General features: G+C 36.2%; 1 protein-coding gene across 6 annotated transcripts in view; it reads right to left on the minus strand.

The window, feature by feature from the left end:
- DGKB (diacylglycerol kinase beta) overlaps positions 1–17,948 on the minus strand; it is a 331,752-nt gene that overhangs the window by 188,400 nt on the left and 125,404 nt on the right. For all 6 annotated transcript variants that reach the window (XM_075706287.1, XM_075706284.1, XM_075706289.1 and 3 more), the window contains 2 exons: positions 17,841–17,930; positions 15,145–15,305 (listed from right to left, as the gene is read on the minus strand). In XM_075706287.1, the coding sequence (XP_075562402.1) occupies positions 15,145–15,305; positions 17,841–17,930 (251 nt within the window). The remainder of the gene's footprint in view (positions 1–15,144; positions 15,306–17,840; positions 17,931–17,948) is intronic.

The following is a 17,948-nucleotide window of genomic DNA, read 5'->3' on the forward strand; positions in this document are numbered from 1 at the left end:
AGGACCAGAATGGCTGCATGAACAGTGTTTCCACTGCAGCAGTACTGCATGTGATGCCAAGGACAGCCCTCTAGGCAGGAACCTCATTACCAGGAAGGTACCACAGCCTGCCATGGAAAGGGTGCCCTGTCTCCTGTCTACATTACGCGGTTATTCAAGAGTGCATATGTGGCTTGGTGGTGTTAAACTAAGGTGCAGGTGCAAGTGGGTGCATACTCTACCATAGTGCAGTGTGTAGTATGTTGATGTACTTGCATGGTGCTTGATGGGAGCATCCTCTATGGTGAGACTGCCTAGCAGGATGCACTGGAAAGCACCGACTGAAACATGTAGTCCTATGACTTCTACTCTGGTGTGCCACGTCAGCTCATTCAGCCTTGGTGACACCACCAGTAGTTATATAAGATGACAGCATAAGGGCAACGACTTTGACCCATTCTTTGGCATGTTATAAGCCTAAGTACTCTTGGGATTGTCACAGAAACAAAGAATATGCTATGTTTTACTCTCAGAATTCCAGTTTAAATGAAGAAACTATAAAATCACAAATAGTGAATAGAGAGTTCCTTGGCTATGTGTCTGTAGAGGCTCTTTGGTACAAATTGTTCCAGTAAGGACACGGAATAACTTATGTTCAGTAATTTGCCTCTAGTTCCACCTGGTTCGGATGGTAACATAAGACTAAGTGTTTCTTGGCTAAATCCACCCACTTTCAGTTTAGTTAAATCATGTTCCTTTTGGGACTTTGCCATAAAAATGTAGAAAACATGCAGATCTGGAGATATAAAGAATATTTTTGTATCACTGGAATCTCAATTAAGCTATCAACTCTCTAGACATGTAAATAATGCTAAATGGCAGACAAGTCTAGGTCTCTGAGATTTTTAGATATTTCCCCTATAATATTTCCCCCCTGTATAACATATACCATAAAATCAATAATGCACATAACTTAAATGGCTGATATACCATTGTTATTTTTACGCATTTTGTAAAATAAACTCTTCTCAGATATATACAAGTCTCTCAGAACTAAAAACTTCTTCCTAAATCGTGTTTACTGGATTTTTTGAAGAATAATGTCTCTGCTATCTGGGCTCAAGACCGAGCACAGACATGTATCGTACATATGATTGTATGGGAGATGCCAACACAAAAATTCCCTGTGCCTGTTTAACACCTGATTCACACATCAGATTTCTCTTTTAAATCTGCAGAGGTGCCCACTTTAAATCTCAGAGTTCTATGTTTGTTTATTTCTCCTATTTATCCCTGTGTCTGTGGCCAGAATGCCTTTCTTACTCTTTTTTGATTTGTCTTTCTCCCTCATAGCATCGAGAACACAACAGCTATGGCTACATAACTGATGCTAAAATAGCATCATACCGTATTCATCATGCACCCAAAGGATCAATAGCTCAGACTAATTTTCTAGTTTTAACACCAATTTTGAACGTAGTCAGCAGGTGGACTGTTCTTCTAAACTAAGCCAAAGAAAGGCAGAGAAAAAAATTTCCAACGGCTATCACACTGTTCATTTTCTAACCACTAAGTAATTCTAAGCAGTTAATTTAAGAATTTGCTTCTCAAATGTAAGCAATGAAATATCTATACATTTAATTTGATATAAAATGCATATAAAATGGATCTCCCTCTTTGTTACCTGTAATAGACTGGTTTTTATACTGTGTTCTCAGAAATAACTGTGCTTCATGTCCTCAACAGGCACTTGAGTCAGCATGATCATGACTTCTTCGGTCACTCTCAGCTACAGACAGGCAGTCTGAAAAGACTCAGTAGGGCTCTGGTAGACCTGTGAAAGTAAGGTTCTGAGCCAGGATCTTTAATGGCATGGGAAAAAGGTAAATGATGTTATCAGGGAGAAGTTGGTAAAGTAACTCATTTACATAAACTTGCTTACACATATCAGGATTAACTCTCATATGAAAACAGAATTATTAGAATTTTAATATAAGCTATTTTTCACATAGTTTTACATGTGTACACAGAGACACACGTTTTGTGGCTTAGCCAGGTTAAGGTATCAGCGTACACACAGCCCGCCTTGTGTTCTGTACAGCTTTGTATGCTTCGTAAACTCCTTTTCCAGATGCAATTAACCTCCATTTCTAACCTCACGTCTTCAAAATCTCTGCCTTTTTTCTTCAAGTCATTTTCTCAGTCCTCTAAGCTTTTTCCTACTTCAAGCTCATCATGAGTCTCATGACCAACCTTAAAGCTTATTCACCTTACTGTTGACTTCAGTATAAAGTATTGTTGGCTTCTACCTTTCCTCAATACATTCCTGTCATCACTAACAAGCAGAAATAAGAAATCAAGATGAGGACTAAAATTTCAATTTCATTTGAATACAGATGCTTCTCAGACTGTGTGCAAAAAAGCCACATCATATTTTCCTGATATCCTTGACATTTCTTTTAAGAACAACTAAGAATAACAGCATTAACCAGATGAACATACATCACAATTATATTATGATAATATGAATGAAATACTATAATGAACTCTTAATCATTACTTAGTATATTACAAATTTCTTATGGAGAAAATAATAACTTACATATATAATGAATAATATTGTACTAGGATTAATATAGTTGTAAGTTAATTACACACTGTGTAGCTGATTTAGTTGCATTTAGCTAAGGAGCTGTTCCGAGCTCACTGCAGATTAATTATGTCTTTAGGCATATATTGTCATTTGTAACTGTCACTTGCGACAGTAGCTGTTGGCTAGGCTGCTTTGTAGACCTTTCCTTTATGAAAACAAATGCAACCAACCCCCAAAAACAGCAAAACAAACAAAAACCCCCAGCAAAATCCCTGAACATACAAGACTCAAAATCTCTACCAGCTAAGGTAAGCAAAGACAAAACACTAGAGGACTGCAGGTTTCATTTTACTGCACTTCTGCCCACAAAAAATCCTTTATAGTGTCCGCTTAGTAAAGTTACAATGCCTCATTGCATTTTATTTAATATAACTAGCCTTCTCAATCATTAAATTGAACATAGAAATGAGAATATGTATAAATTGTTCTATTTTCCAAATCCCTTATAAAATAAAGAGAAGGATTTAGGTAATGGTCAAAGACTTTCCCAATGATGATTCTTGAAGTTTTTACTGACTATAGGAAACAAGTCACTTTCTAGTCTTTGATTTCACACCATAAGAATAATTTTACATGACAGGAATGGGTAATAAGTGATAGCAAGTGCATGAGCTACTCATAAATCTAAAACACGGCAGTCTTTCTTTGTTCAAGGCATTCAATATTGTTCTAACCTCATCATGAAATCTTAAATGAAAGAGAGTCTCAAATACCTAAAATGCCAAAATAAATAAATAAATAAATAAAAAATCTGTGTGGGAAAATAAGAGGGCAAGAAGGAAAGTCAAAGTTAGACACGCTATACTCCTGTATGACTTTTTCAGGTTTATTGCAAAATTGTTGGAGCAGCAATGAAATTTTAAAGCAAATCTCTTAATCAACTGTTTGAAGCGAAGACTGGTGCATCTCAGCCAGATACCTTTGGACGGAAACACATTAGTGTGGCTGGTGCACTGCTCCCATAATATGGGGACACACAGGCCAAACCGCTGATCAGTCTCTTAGGTCATTTTAGGACAAGCATGTACCAGGAGAGTCCATCGCAGGGGACCAGACTACACCCAGTTTGAATTAAGACTCCCAAACTGCACGTTTTGTAGACAGAAGGGGCTCAGCATCAGTTGCTACACTCCTACTGAGCCAAATTACTTGCTAATGTAAATATAGCCCACAGAATCGTATTTTCACTGAACCTGACAAAAAACCTACAGTGAATTCAGCACAGTCCTCAGTATTCTTGCAGCACTATGCGGGAAATTACACGCACAATTCTGAATCTATCTGGATGATATACATGCATATCTTCAGGAAGCTCCAGCACAAACTGGCATACATTCACATTTTAACATTACAATTAAAATAAATAACTAATTAAACAAACAATAAGAATAATCTAAATTCTTTGAATTTCTTTATACATATATAAAACACAAAAAACAGTAGCTCAGGAAACTATCATTTTTTTGTAGTAGTAAGATTCATTAAGTAGTAGAGTAAGCTATGAATCTTCAGTTCTCTGCAGGAATGTACCTTACATGTTACACACAGTGCAGTGCAGGTCTCTTGCTAGGGTACCCCAGTACACCTTATGAATGGTAGGATGTTCTGACAGCAAGAGGGATTTACAAGGTAAACTAAATCCACAGCGGTAGAAGGAAATTAGCTAACAGGAAACACCAGCAGCAGTGTTGCAATATAGATATTACCAACTCTAAAGGCTTAGTATTTCTAGCTATGGAATTCACATTCTCCATGTCCAGGGAAATATCATCACACAGCAGTGAGTGGAAACCTTCACAGAGCTCCTGTTGTCCCTTACCTATGAATTATTCTACAGATCGAGCTTTCTATGGCATGTGGTATCTGTTTGTGGCTTTCTGCCATATGAAAAAAATAACCACCTCAACAAAAATACCTGCAACATCCCTATTTGCCATATATTATGTCAAAAATTCTGCAGAAGAATTTCAATAGCAACAAAAGCTGAAAAGAGTAAAGGTGGTTCAAATGTGCAAACAGCAAAAGCCTGTAAGAATAATTAATTTGTACAAGATTAGCAATGTTTAGAGATTAAACAAGATAACTATAGATTAAACTACCAATAACTTCTGAATAAGACAGTATTTCAAATCTGGGATTGAAGCTGTTCTGAACACGCTCCTTCTGAAAGAGAGCAGAATGCTGTCCACAGAGAGTAATCACTTCTACAGATTTGGCCACAAGACTGAGGCTATGATATACATAATATCAACATGGATCTTTTGAAATTATATTTACATTCACACATAGACGAATTGTTCATTCTCTTAACCCTTTTTGCAGAAAAAAAGTGATTTGGATTACAGAGCAATAATATTGTTTATTATGAAATGTTCTTTCTCTCGCTGGCACAGAAATAATGCAATATATCACAGCATTCCATTAGCACATTCAAAGTGATGATTAGGATTCACAGAATCACTTAGGCATGTGCTTATATTCATGATTCATGAACTAATGTTCAGCAAACCAATAAACATGATTTTTAGTTATGTATACCCACAAATCTCACTCAAATAATTAACTACCTTACACCAAATGCCCAGAATTCAACATATGCATTTGTCCAGTCATATTAATGAAACTGCAGAAAATAGTTAAGAAATTAACCAATTATTTAACTGTTTCACTAGATTAGGAAAGTTTAAACACATACTCAAATGTCACATGGAATTAGTGTTAAGATGTGCATGTGCTTAAATTCTGCATTGAATCAGGGCCTAAACAGCAAATGCCCTTAGGATTTTTTTCCTATGGAAAAAAAAAATTCCCTCTAACCACCATGAACAGCAAAATGCTATGAGGCTTTCAACTTTCAAAATATGTGGCTGCTGCAAAACTAAAATTCACTCCATTTTGTAAATTATATATACCATAATAAACTCCTTTTTTGTAGAAATAAATATACCCTAAAATAACATAGATGAAATAAAGGATGATGGGATCACATGATCAGTTAGAGGAACAACCCTACTTAAACTCTGGTATTTGTGACTAAAAATTCTGATAGCCGAAGTTTCTATTGATGCTAATGAAATGTTCTTTCATGAGAAAAGCCAAAAATATGGCTCCTAAGTAAGCTTTTTCTTACAGGGTTTTTTTTTGCAGTTTTGCAAAAAAAAAAAAAAGAATTACGGAGATGTAATGGAAGTGGAGGTTGATGACTTAGAGTATGGTGATAGGGAAGCAGACCCATAACAAGTTCAAATTTATGATTATGAGAATTAAGCAGTCATATTTTTCCCCACTGGCAGAATAAGAGGCTCTTAGTGACTGGTTAAGGCTGAAGGATATTAAATCACAACCATGCAAATATCTTTTTGATAGTGCATTTGGATAGTAACATATTAGGTGTCATAAAAGTATACTTGTCTTTGTCGTAGACCTTTACTACTTTGTGATGATAATTTTTCAGAGAACAGATCCTGATTGTAGTATTACTTATAGCATTAAAGAAGTTTCCCCTCTACCTGATAACTGATTTTTTTTTTTTTAACCAGCATATAATACCAACTTGTTTCTGAAAGAACTTACAGAACATTTCCAGGCACATTCAGATATCTTTATTGCCTTAACTAAATACATTTGCAAAAAATATTGTTGTTGTAGATCATCCAAGTGAGAATATCACCATATTGCTATGAAATCAATTATCACATGTTGTAAAGACTGAATGAACGACTGAGGTGTTCTACTTACATAAGTTCTGTTCTGGCATTAAAATTCTGCATCTATTGATGTTAGAAAAGAAGTCATTCATAGTAGTGGAAGTTTCTGAATTGCCATGTACAAGTTAATCAAATGGACAAAAACAACAGATGGAACAGGAATCTGGATATCACAGTTCTCTTCCAGGTTACTGTCTTAATTATTGTCCTAGAGCATTCCATGGCTTTTTTTCCCTCCAATATGTTCTTGTGCATGTGTTTGCACATGTATTCAAAGTTTCAGCTGAAGGGATGTTGGAAGATTCTTATTTAAATCCTGTCTCAGTGAGTAGACAGATAAGATGTTTTCCACATCTTAAGTATCTTGTGCAAATGAAATAATCTGAGCAAGATTAGCTGTAGCTTTAAGCTTCCTAAGGAGCTTGATTCTGTTGACAATGACTCTTTAGGATAAGTATGCAGAAGAGCACAAATAGCAAAGATCCCAAGTAGGCTCAAATGTAAAGCATGCACTCAGCTGATCAGCCTAGACAAGGGAGAAGCAATTCTGGATCTACAAAGCATGTAAGCCTCTAAGGGACTCTGCTGTTATCCTAAGAGACAGCACCCCTTTTGCAGTCCTTCTGGCCAGACCCTTAGGCAATCCGCCTAAGTGTGAACAGAGAGAATATGTATGTTCTTTACATTTATAACAGCTACAAAACTTGGTCAAAAATATGAATTAGTGTAAAATTTGAATGGAATCTGGCCCAAGAGGAACAAAATGGAGATGAAAATCAGAGAGTTACCTCATCAGTCAGTCATACAGAACATTTCTAGTTAAACACAAGGATATACAATGGTTGGTAGTGTAATCTTAACAGCTGCTATCTGCAAATACCAATCATTACTACAGCATCTGGTTTACTCTTATACCTCGGATACTGCACTGACACCAAAAAGAACTGCTTTCATTTTAGAAGGGTATGTACTGTTTTAACATAGGGAAAGTTGCACTGTGCCATATTTTAGCTAGTGTAATTTGCCTTGAAATCGATCTTGGTAATACTTCTTTCTGTACAAACTTGTACTAAAAGACAATGCAGATATTTGAAAGTTCAGCTTCTTATGCTCCAACACTCTAATTACAGAGCTGCAAGGGGCTTAGTAGCGTATGCTCTGTAATACCCCATACAGTTACAAAAATTCAAATGATAGGTAAACAAGCTTTGTTAAAAGTTTATCTCTTATTAACATTAGATAAATTTATGATTTATTTAAAAGGTAAAAAAAAAAACCAAACCCGAAACAAAGGAAGAAAATGTTCACGGTAAAAGATTTTCAGTACTGATTCATGTTCACCTAATTTTGGCTCCATAAAGGCTAAACTCGAAACTAATTCAGTGGCAGAACAGTAAATTCAAAATGATGCTTGCTTCTGGAAAAACCTTCTTTAGGACTTTCAACAGCAATGCGAACCTACTCATAATTTCTTTCCGCATTTTTGCCCACAAAATGGAAAACGACACAAAGTGCTATAAGTAACTATAAAGGAAGTCAATGGGAGATAAATTAATTGTTTGGTTTAAACATTTTTAGCCTTTTTGAGGTCAGTCATTATCTGAGTACAATTAATTTTTTTTTTTAATACTTTCAAGTTGTTTGCATAATATATGTAAAAAATCAGGGTCTAGCAAAGTTGGCTGCTGCAGAATGATGGTTGGTACTCAGCTGACTACCTTTGTGCCTTTGGTTTGGCCTACGGCTGTTTGCTCCAGTCAAGGATGTTACCATGAGCCTCTGAAGTAGTCACCTATCTTTAGGAATAAGAATTGTTCATTGTGAGATATCAGATAGCAATGAGATTTTTTTTAAAGGACTCCATTATAATTTTTGCCTGATTTCTCCGGGGATTTTTGTTTGGGTTTTTTTGATCTTCAATGAATGTGTGCCAGTTATAGCACTGCCAGTACTCCCAGACTTAGAAAATTAGGACGTTCTAGTGAATTTTCCAGGAACCTTTACTGACTAATTCAAGTGGAAGTGAGTTACAAAAAAGGATTTAAAAAAGAGTACGAGTGAATTTCCTATCCTTTATAACCCTACCAGTGAATAGACTTTGCCTAGCTCATATTATTTCTGAGCTTTTAATCAACTAATTCAAACCCTAAACCTCCACAGTGATTTTGCCTATATAACTCCGCCTCTGTCCTGCATCCTGCATGGCTGTGGCTTGTTCCTAGAATGCCCGTGATTCTCCTGCCCCTCCTAAATATTAGAAGAAAGCCAAGGTAGAGAGAAACAGTTTCATTTCTCCCGAGTATCCACCTTGAAGACAAAGCACAGCAAGCCTAAGTAGCATAGGTTTCTTGCTCTCTCTTGAATTTTTCCTGTCCCTAAATATCTAAGATGGCTTCTCCCCACTTCCACATGCCCTTTTCAACCAAGCATTTAGTGAAAGTCGAGGTTTCTAATGTATAATCACAACTGAACATTTAATGAGGCACTCTTTGAGAAAGCTTTTATCAAAATACGTATTTAGTCTCACTTTGAGAAAATCATTTAAGAAACACTAAAAACAAGCACTGTAACTTCCCTACGTATTTAACATTCTTTAATAAATTCGCCATAAAAGACGCATAGCTTTGACAGTGACTCCATTTTAATTGATTATTATCTAACTAAAATTGCTTAACAACTAAGCTACTTTTCCCTAAGCTTAAAAGGATTGTTTCTTCACATCTTAGCATTATGTAAAATTTTTGACCATGTTGTTATGTGGTTTGATGATGGTGCAGATGCAAGTCCTTCTCAAGGTAACAAAGACTGTTCTGAGGCTGGTTTTTTGTGTTTCTTGTTTTTATGCGAGAGTTTGCCTCACTGTCTCTTGGTTGTTCATCTTCCATGTCCTACTGCTCAGGTCTCACTCAACAAATGAGTATTTCACCACCTTTCACGCTTATATATTTTGTGTGTACCTGAATTGGGCACATTTATTGCGAATTTCATGGAATATATGCCCATTCACTGGTACATTTTGTAATTAATAATGTGTATCTATGTTTTTTTGTGGCTGCATGACTGTTTGGTGAAAATGGTTTGACCCTGGCAAGACCTGAGATTAGACTTGTGAGCAATTGTTTGCAAAAACAGCGTCCAATTTTGGGGTTATCTGCATCCACTTTTTTCCTCTTATTTTTGCCACTTAGAGTAATGCTAATGTACAGTCAAGAGTACATACAGTTTTAGTCTGGGGTTTTTTTGTTGGTTAGTTGGTTCTTTTGGTGGGTTTGGTGGTTTGGGGTTTGTTTTGGTTTTTTTTTTTTGAAGTTCAAGCATTGAACTGAAGAGTTATTACTGAATTTTATGAAAATATTTCTCTATGCTAAGATAGCATGCTATATAATTGATTAGTGAAGTTTTTCTTTAATACAGGCCTAGGATACCGGCATGGAAAATAGCTAGGATAAAATAAACCAGATGTGCAGGGGTATTACAGCACACAAGCTTATCTGAAGTCACTGTCCGCATATACATGTTGACCCACCACTAATGGTAAGTAGCTGAATACTTAAAGAAGTAGCACAAGTTATGTTGGTTTATCCATGGGGAAAAGGCTAACCATGACACATACTATGCGCAAGTGGACATACTCTGTCTACACACACACTCCCTCCAAGTAAATTGTTTATAACCTCAGCAAGTTAGCTAAATGATGTGACATGACTGAAATTCCATTACCGTAGTAATTGCAGAAATGCATTGCAAGCCTACTGTCTAGAATAGAGTCTGGGAAAACACACCAATACTAACATTATTGAACACTGTCTTTGATGATCACTGTGATAATATCAACCTAGTGCATGAATGTATGTGACTATTAAATGTATATGTATGTGTATATGACTATTAAAGCAGGTTGTGTAGATTATGGGGAAGAGAACTTTTTATTTTCTCCAAAACATGTCAGTAATTTTACTTGCCATTGTCCGACAGTTAGCCTGATGTTTCCTGTCTCTATCATGCATGCTTATCTGTCCTCTAATATTATCAGTTATGTTTGTCCAGCTCACCGAATCTGTGACTTTCCAAGACAAGCTTCCATTTTCAGATGGTCCTACTATATTCTTGAAGAGGGATTTTTCTGTTTTGTTTTGTTTTGTCGGGGGGGTGGGAGGGTGTTTTTGTTTTTTAAAGCAAATATGGCTTGACTGCTTTAATACACATTTTTCTTGAATATTTAGCTTGTTTCAGTGACTCCAGTATTATTAGGAAGCAGATGGAACTTATCTCCTGGTATCTTGCCATCCTGACAGAATGATGGATGTGAGCACTTGAAAAATCTTTATCTTATTCTACATTGCTCTCAGATGTTTTCTAGCTCCTGCTTTGAAAGTGACACAGAGCTTGGGCTTATGCTTTGTATGGTTCTTAGGTGCTTTGTGCTTTCATCAGGTTGAACACTGCATACTCATTCAGCTACTACATATGTACATACAAGAGCTCTGAGAATGCTGTAGAAAAAATGCCTTTTTTGGCTTGAACATACTAATCAAACTTTTCACACGCACACGCTACTGTAAAACATTCCTTTTCAACTTAGTGCATCATTTTCCTTTCAGTGGATAAATTGCCTTCTGACTGATGCATATGATAAAACAAATTAGATTTGTAGATGAGGAGAGAGCAGTGGATGTCATGCTCAACTTCAGCAAGGTTTTGAACACTGTCTACCCCAGCATTCTTGTATCCAAGTTGGGATATTATGGTCTTGATTGGTGGAAAATAGGTTAAAAAAAAGACTGGCTGGATGACCTGGCTCACAGGCTAGAAGAGAAGGCCTCAGGGAGATCTAACAGCAGCCTGCAACTACCTATGAGGAGATCATCAAGATGACAAAGCCAGGCTCTTCACAGTAGCACATAATGGGAGGATGGGGACAAAGAACATAAGTTGAAACAAGAGAGATTCAGACTGGATATAAGGTAAAACATCTTCATCATAAGGACAGTCAAGACGCAGAACAGGTTGCCCAGAGAGGCTGTGCTATCTCCATCCTTAGTTTTTAAGGCCCAACTGGATAAAGCCCTGAGCAATGTGACCTGCTCTCATAGCTGACCCTGCCTAGAACAGGAGATTGGGCTAATGACTTCCTGCAGTCCCTTCCAACCTGAATTATGGTCCTAAAGCAGTAAGAGCCCCATGTCAAGCACAATTTTATTGAGTTTTACTCCTCTGGCCTTTCTAAGTATACAATGAGATTGTTTGTTGTCAATACAATTTCTGCCATACTGTTACAAAACTCATACAGCAGGTCCTACTCATATCAGATTAGAGATATTCTTATTATTTGGCATGAATCTATGAGGCAGCAAGCAATATGTTGCAGGTTACCATTAGTTTTCATAGTGACTTGGAGAAACAGTAAAAATGAAGAGGTTGTAATTCAATTAAGTTTCCGCATGTAGGCTGGAAGAATCACTTGTGAAAAACCCAAATGAGGTATGAAGTAGTGGTTCTTCAGAATAGTATCTGAAATTCACAGTGAATCACAAGTCAAATATGAATAAACAAATTCATGCCAATATTAAGAAAGCTAATTTTTCTTAATTAAGGTATCCTCTGCAAGACATGAATTAATTCCTCTTTTCCACTCAGTGCTGATAAGACACCAACTGCAGCATTGTGTCTAATTGGGAGCACTATGGTTCCAGAGAGACCTGGACCAAAGGGAGTAACAGGATTGAATACTCATCTTTTATTTGAACGCAGATAATAGTGACACGTATGATCAGATGTCTACAAGACATTTGCTATGAGGTTGAAGAATTTGGAGATAGAAAGGCTCCAGAACACAAGACTAACGGATGATCTGGTAGACCTTCTAGTAGGTGATAAGTAGTTTAACAGAGGAATGGAATAATTTGTTTTCCTTCTCCACTCTGTACAGGACAAAATGACCCGGACCCAGACTGCACCAAGACTATTCACGTTAGATACGCCTATGAAATTTCAGAGTATGGACAAAGTAATACAGTAGGTCATCACAGGCAAATTTCCTTTATTATGAATTTCTAGAGACAAACTGGATAAACGTGTCAGGAATTAGGCAAGTGCCACTGATGCTACCTTACGGAGATGAATGGATAGATGACTCAATGATTTTCTATGGTTCTATGAATAACATCATCTATGATATCAACCCTTTTGATTTCTCTTAATATAACATTATAGGCAGCACTAGTATTTTCCGCTATAGGCCTGACTCCAGTTACGTTCTTGGGTATCAGCAGCTATGGACTGCTGTGCAACGTGGTGGTAGATTGTTGCCTTCCCAATTCAATACTTGCCAAAGTTTGTATTAGGCACCAAGTACTGAAAACAATTTTGCTTTTATGAAATTAGGTTTACTTTAGTTGTAGCCAAGTTTGAGTACTTACTCTATTTACGTAGACAAACATCTTGCCTGCCTTTTCAAGAGTTGTTATAAGTTATTATGAATGCTACCTAATATCATAGAATCATAGAATGCTTTAGGTTGGAAGGGACCTTGAGAGATCATCGAGCCCAACCCCCCTGCAGTAAGCAGGGATTGAACCTGTGAACTTAGTGTTATTAGCACCATGCTCTAACCAACTGAGCTAATATATGAATGACATAATTTTAGAAATTCTAAAATCCAATTTCTGATTTTCTCCATTTGCTTTGTCTTAATCACACCAACAAAATTGAGAAGCAGGCATCTTACATATTTCCACGTATGACAAACTTGGCAGATCTTACTCCTTCAAAAATGGAATTTTACAATTTTAGAAGCTTTTCTCAATGCAACATATTGTATAATTTTCTGGTGTTCACAATTCTATTATGTGAAGAATCGTAAGGTCTGTGTTATTAAATTAATGAATTTAAAGTTTTTAACTGAAAACTGAGTCTCCTGGTTGTCCATGGAGCCTAGTGTATAGAGCCTGGTATTTTCCTGCAGTATCCTACAAGTAGTTTACATTGTCCTTAATAGTATAATGATCTTGCCACTGTATAATTTCAGTCAACTTTTCTTCTTGAATGAAATTCTGTTTTCTTCCCTTGAAAAATGCTAAAGAATTCTTTGAAGCCTAGCACATTCACAGATGTCCCGGTATCTGCTTGGCATTCTATTTCCTGTTTCTGTGCTGTGTCTTTACATGTGGTAGTACTCCACATTTTAGAAACCATTTAAATTGCACTGTATCAATATATAGGTGTAAATCTCATCCCTCCTCCCTCTCACTTCTTGCTTGCTTCCTAACACATTTATTTTCTTTCTTCATCTGTGAGCTTTAGCATCAATATTCCCTTTTGACAAAGTCACTGAATATATCCCCCTGTGCTGGCATTTTCTGTTATCGTGGTATTTTTTTCCTGTAACCAAAGATTTTCCTTTGCACTTTCTCTCCTATTTATGAACTTAATATTGCACTTGTTTTGGTGTATATACTTTGCATTTATGTACTTTTATATACTAATTTCTGTTATTTCTGTTGCATCTAGTTGTTCTCTGCACTTGCTTTGAAAAACAGAGGCTAAAATCCAAACTTATACAAGCAAAAAACCCTCAACAAAAATTTCTTATTACTTAAGTATCTTAACGTTGGCGAGACCTGATTAATTGTTTTTTCAGCATTTAGGATTACACAGTACAAGAAGCCAAGGAATGTTTTTAAGGAATAGACTGTCTCTGCATGTTGCTGACAGGCACTGTATCAAAGTTACAGAATTGCAATTAATATGTAAAAATTTCATCAAGCACTTAAAGTTGGGGCAGAACCTTGATAAAGCTGAAGCACAGCGATCAAATAAACTAAGCACACATCCTTAATTTCCTTGGATTTACAAGGCTGTATGTTGTACTTCCCATTAAAAGACTTTTCTGTAGCATTTTGAAATACTGGATTGCAGAATTAGATATCCTGTAAAAGTGGATTTTGATTTTTATAAAAAAGTAATATACAGATTCATGTAACGAATATGAAATAAGTTGATTTCAGAACAGCCAGCGCTAACTATTGGAGAGCATGTTCCCAAGTTAATTAGACTTCATTTGTGTCCCAGTTAAAAATCTTATTTATGAACCACTCAATCTGTGAAATTTGGACCTCATTATGGTCCCCCTTCTGCTTGTATTTGAAAGCATATCCAAAGCAAAAGGCTGAAGAGTCAGACTGGACATGCCTAATTTCCCTCATATACACACTCTGGATAGCAGATATAATGGCAAACTATAGAGAAGCACATGCCAGACATGCAGTTTCTAGGAAACAAAATGCTTCTTAAACCCTTTTCCTCGTAATTCATTCTAACTGTGAATATCCCCATAAGACAGAACCAAGAAGATACTTGTGGGGATTTTTTATATTATTTTCTTTTATTATTTAAAACTGCCCTGAAGAAATAAAGAATGCCACTGTTCTTTTAAACAGTTCTGATTACGTGAATACTAATGGAAAAGGTTACTTAGAGTTCTTATTAAGTGATTAGTTTTCCTTTATATTTTTACAGGACCTTCATAATGACAATATAAATTTAGTGCTATGGCTGCTCATAAACCATTAGGAACAACACAAATATCTTCTTTATAGCTGGGAAGGTAGAAGGTCCTGAAAAACAATTCTGGTGTGAATGTGTGGAAGTAAATTTATGTAAATTGCTGTCAGTCATCTATGTATTCATTTCACTAGCAAAATAACATTATAAATGATCTGTAGCCAACAATTCTTCACTTGAAGACATGCAATGCAAATATTTATTCAAAACAGAAAATCACTTAAGGATAAGCATAAGTCTTACCACACCAATAGAAAAGTAGTTATTGATGATGTTGTAAGGCACTGGGTCTCCTTTCTCATCTTTATCATTGGGTATTACTTCGAATTTCCACCTGTCCAGCAAAATCTCTGAGCTGTTCTCAATGTCTTTTAAGATCTTCATCAAATTCTCACCTTCATAACCTAGCAAAAAAGGAAAACATTATTTAATCATACATAATAAAGTTTCATTCCATTTTCTTTCTCTTTCTAGATGACTGAAAAAATGAAAACTACACACATAAGACTTGAAAAGCAGGACTGTGTTTGAAGTATTGATAATTTTCCAGCACCCATCATTAAACGGAGTACAAATATAAAGCTGATTTCTGCACTCAGCTAAATTAATGTAAACTTAGATTAATTCTACAGATCTCACCGGGCATCGGATTTTTACTGGAGAAAGTAATTTGATCTTCAAAACTTGCCAATCCCATGAATTTTCAAAATGATTATAGCAGTAGTCCAAAAAGCTAAGGTTAAACTTTGCTAACTGTTCTTGCTATAAAATCTTAATTTTTAAATTCCTTTGATTTCAAAATTTATGGGAAAAAGACATACAGTAGATTTGTCTGATTGAAGTCTGACAAGGGACTGAAAGGAAAGGTTAAAAGCTGTCTACTATTTTTTGTCGATTGTTTCAATGTGGTTTAGCGTAACAAATCCAAAATTTGAAATCCATAACTGATGACTTATCAGCCGAACTAACATTTTTCGACGTTTCAACAACTTCTTTATGAGCCTCATCCTGCTCTGTAGAGAGATCTTACGTGCCAAGAAGCACTCATATGTCTTTAGGTAATTCACTAGTAGCAGTAATTCACTACACTGTATACTAAACTCAGTAGAAAACTTGTGTATACTCAGGAGTGTGTAAACAACATACAGTACCTGTGTGTGCACACATAAAAAGTGTGGGGATTTCACTAAGTGACATTATTCAACTCTGAATACTATTCAGACCAAATGACTTTGTAATAGATAACTAAGATCTGTGGATTCATTCCTTCTTCAAATCAGAAATAAATTTTCATATTCAAGCAATATGTACTTCCTGGGTCATTAACAGTTTTAGCAAGCAAAGCCATTCAGTGTCTCCCTGCTCAAAACCCATTGCTGATGTATTTCTTTGTGGTTTTATAGTATGTTTTTGTTAGTTACTGCCAACCACCGCATAACAGCACCATGCACAATTCCATTTTTCTGCATCCTTGAGATCACTCACCAGCAATTTAGTTTCTGGAAGCCCTGTCTCCTCTCCCATCTATGGAAGTTCCAGAAAAATCTGTGTTACGGCATTGTCTACCACAAAGCAACCCGGCAAAGAATGATGAAAGCCAGAATATTTTCATACTGTGTTTTTCTACTTTAGTCCAGATGGAATCACTCAAACCAGAAGGTAAAAAAACAGAAGTGAATGAAGGACAGATCCTGACTAATGTAATCAAATGCTCTCATAGCTGACCCTGCTTAGAACAGGAAGTTCGACTAGTGACTTCCCGTGACCCCTTCCAACCTGAATTATCCTATGAGTCTACTCTATGAACTGTTCAGAAAGTGAAGCAAGGCTGATTTGATTGGGTTTGGGGCTGTTTTTTCTTCTTTCTTTCCTAAGACTATGTGAATAAACAATCACCAGTCATTACAGGGAAAACAAAGGAGGTCCTCAAATGATCTGACAGAACATTATGGTTAACAAAGAAGCTCTATAGCATGGAAACTGCTGAGAATTTGCTAAAGACTACCTGGTAACAAGGCAGACATTTGGAAAGGACATGCTATGATGAGACAGAATAGACATCTACAAAGGCTGAGAAGTTCCAAATAAACAGCCAAGTTCTAAATACACATCTCAACTGAAACGACCAGCTGAGACCTGAACTAGAACTGGCTGTGAGCCCATAAACTGACATGCTTTCACCAGAGACTGAGTCTTGCCTAAGACTTTCTTCTTTGTGTCTCCTTCAAGTTACCCTGTAATGCAAATCCTGAATGGAAATAAGTTATTGGAGGAGCTGAGAGTAAGGCTCCATACCTCCAGGAAAGGATGCAAAGAGTATTAAAGGTTTGATTTTACATATATTCTCCTTTCAGCATTCTTTGCCTTCTCATTTCCTGATAAATAGCACCACAGCACTTACTGTCTGGAATCCTCTGTAGGAGAAGAGAAGGGGAGTGGATCAAAGCAACTAATCGGAGGCTGAGACACATTTTTCATTTAATATTTATGAATATTAAAAAAGATGAAACCACTCCAAGCCCATTATTAGCTGTTTTCAGTAACCCTTTCAGAACAGCCCCAATTAAAATCCATTTAAGAATACTCCCTTTATAAGGTATTGATCAAAGAAATAACTGCAATATAGATGGTAAAAAGCCAACCAAAAGCTATATGCTACTCTCATTGCACCTTGGAGCCTTTTTGGTGGCAGCAGAAGCTACAAACAAGGTATGAAGAGTCATTATGACCTTTAATAACTATAACCTTTAATATCTATAAAATCGTTCATGTAACATTTACAGACAGCTAATTCCAAAAAGAGGAGAGGTGATAATAGTTCTTTACATACATCATAAAAAAAAACACCACAAAAAAACAATGTTGACAGTAGACTTTGATGCAAAAGTTCTTTTTTTCCTTTTAAGTACATAATGCATTGTATTTTAATTTGTGTTTACCTCCTCCCCATCTCAGACACCTTGCTAAATCATTGCCAGTCCCAAGAGGCAGGATAGCAACTGGAGGATGCTTAATCAAGTTTGCTTTCTCTGTGAATAAAGAAGGAA

The sequence above is a fragment of the Pelecanus crispus genome, chromosome 2, assembly GCF_030463565.1.
Source record: "Pelecanus crispus isolate bPelCri1 chromosome 2, bPelCri1.pri, whole genome shotgun sequence".
NCBI classification, from domain to species: Eukaryota; Metazoa; Chordata; class Aves; order Pelecaniformes; family Pelecanidae; genus Pelecanus; species Pelecanus crispus.